Genomic DNA, 1,904 nt, shown 5'->3' with positions numbered 1-1,904 from the left:
GTATATCTTCCATACCTCTGATTGTTTAGATGCGATTTTTTATATAAGTATGTAACTCCTCTATCGATGTATGCAGATGTATTCAAAAGCAGTAATCTGTCAAAGTAAAATTTGCAGATGTTCATGAAAGGTATGAAGCCTTCGGCATAGCCGAAGACAGCGCTGCTCTTACTTGTTTTCTTTTCATTTGCGTACGTAATTACAATAAATAATTACTGAATTCATCAAAAAAAAGTTAATAGCAATAACGCTTTCAAAACTTCGACTTTTGCAGAATTGCTCAAATTATATTTTTTTGTGTGGTTGTTAACCGAATAAAGTGATTTGTGCGAAAAAATCTTGACCGTCCAATTTTGGAAGATGCAAGTTCGAAAAGTGAGAAAAACTGGGAAATGTTATTTGGAATGTTCTCTATCGAATGTGACTCTTTTTTATGTTTCCTTCGAAGTTTGTTAAATTGGTTTTTGGCCGCCTAGATCGTTCAAATACAGCTATGTGCATTGATAGATAAAGTCAAGCAACCAGTTTTGTTCTTTACTATCGAAACCAGATAAATTGTCGTGGACCCACACTTACAACTCGTGAACCCCTATTTTTTTATTACGCCAATGTAGGCCCCCGTCGAGTCTCCCGTAGACCCTGGGGGTTCACCTGGACCACTTTGGGAATCACTGAGGTAGATTATGACTAATTTTGCGTATTCCATGTACATATCGCCGTCTTCAAAAGAGGCACAACACAAAATTTGGGATTTATGAAATTATGCGCTAAAGATGTACACAGAGCTTTTATTTAGCTTTCAACAAAAGCTGGAGCAAATTTTTGTTATAATTTGTTAAAAAAAAACCTAAGGTAGTCTCCCTTGCCCATGTGATTATCATATGCCTTAGCAGTTTTCCGGATTTTCTGAGAAACATGTAATTTTGAGTTGTGCCCCTTTTGAAGTCGGTGTGCGATATATATTTTATGTCCTTTGCTATACTATCTGGACAAACAAGAAAGCGAGTAGATATAAAATAATAAATAACATTTTTTTTTGCTTTTTGGAAAATGGGCTTATGACTACAAAAATAAGTGTATCTTGGTAACCACTTCATCGACTTCTACCAAATACGGTGATGACTGTTATATGCGATCTCTGGTAAAAATCCTCATAAATTTATCTTTGGAGCCTGATTTCCAAAAGTTTCTATTCCAAAAGCGATTTAGAGAAATTACCACGACTTTTTTTTTAATTTTATTACGCGGTGTTATTTTCTAATTTTTTGCACAAACTTTCATGTTAATAAATTCAAATAGAACTTTACTCCTTTGCAGACTCTCTACAAAGCTGAAAACAAGTTGCTTTTTTGGCTTCTTATCCTACTTGCTGCGTTGGTTGCCTTAACGATTCTAATATTATTGTTATGCTGCATATGTCCATGGTGTCCTCTATACGGAGGTGCAAGGTAAGTTTTAAATTGTATATACAGTAACTGTCTATTATAATCGCCTCTTTAAAAACATTTATGTATTCACAAATACCCACGATACAAGCAACCACTTAAAAAGAAATCTCCACTCAAAAGCACCAGAAATTAATGATTCTACTGTCTATAAGCTGTGAAAATACGTATATTTATACCCGAGCGCACTTGTGCACAAGGGTATTATAACTTTGTTCACATAACGGTTGTTTGTAACAGGCAAAACGAATCGAGATAGATATAGACAAATGTATACATAAATGATCAGAATGAAAAGAGAAATCGATTAAGCGGTGACTGTCTGTCCGTCCGTCCTGTGCACACGATAACTCGAGTAAAAATTGAGATATCTTAACGAAACTTGGTACGTGAACTTCTTTTGGGCATGGGACGGATGGTATTGAAAATGGGCGAAATCGGACAATAACCACGCCTACC

General features: G+C 35.5%; 1 protein-coding gene across 1 annotated transcript in view; it reads left to right on the top strand.

Annotated features, from left to right (window-relative positions):
- Nucleotides 1-1,904, top strand: part of Cad86C (Cadherin 86C) — a 318,509-nt gene that overhangs the window by 293,730 nt on the left and 22,875 nt on the right. The window contains exon 6 of the mRNA XM_017609682.1: nt 1,318-1,448. Within this exon, the coding sequence (XP_017465171.1) occupies nt 1,318-1,448 (131 nt within the window). The remainder of the gene's footprint in view (nt 1-1,317; nt 1,449-1,904) is intronic.

This window comes from Rhagoletis zephyria, unplaced genomic scaffold (assembly GCF_001687245.7).
Source record: "Rhagoletis zephyria isolate East Lansing unplaced genomic scaffold, Rhagoletis_zephyria_1.1 Rzeph_scaffold_00247, whole genome shotgun sequence".
Classification (NCBI taxonomy): Eukaryota; Metazoa; Arthropoda; class Insecta; order Diptera; family Tephritidae; genus Rhagoletis; species Rhagoletis zephyria.
Note: the sequence above shows the minus strand (reverse complement) of the source record. Positions and strands in the feature narration are given on the sequence as shown.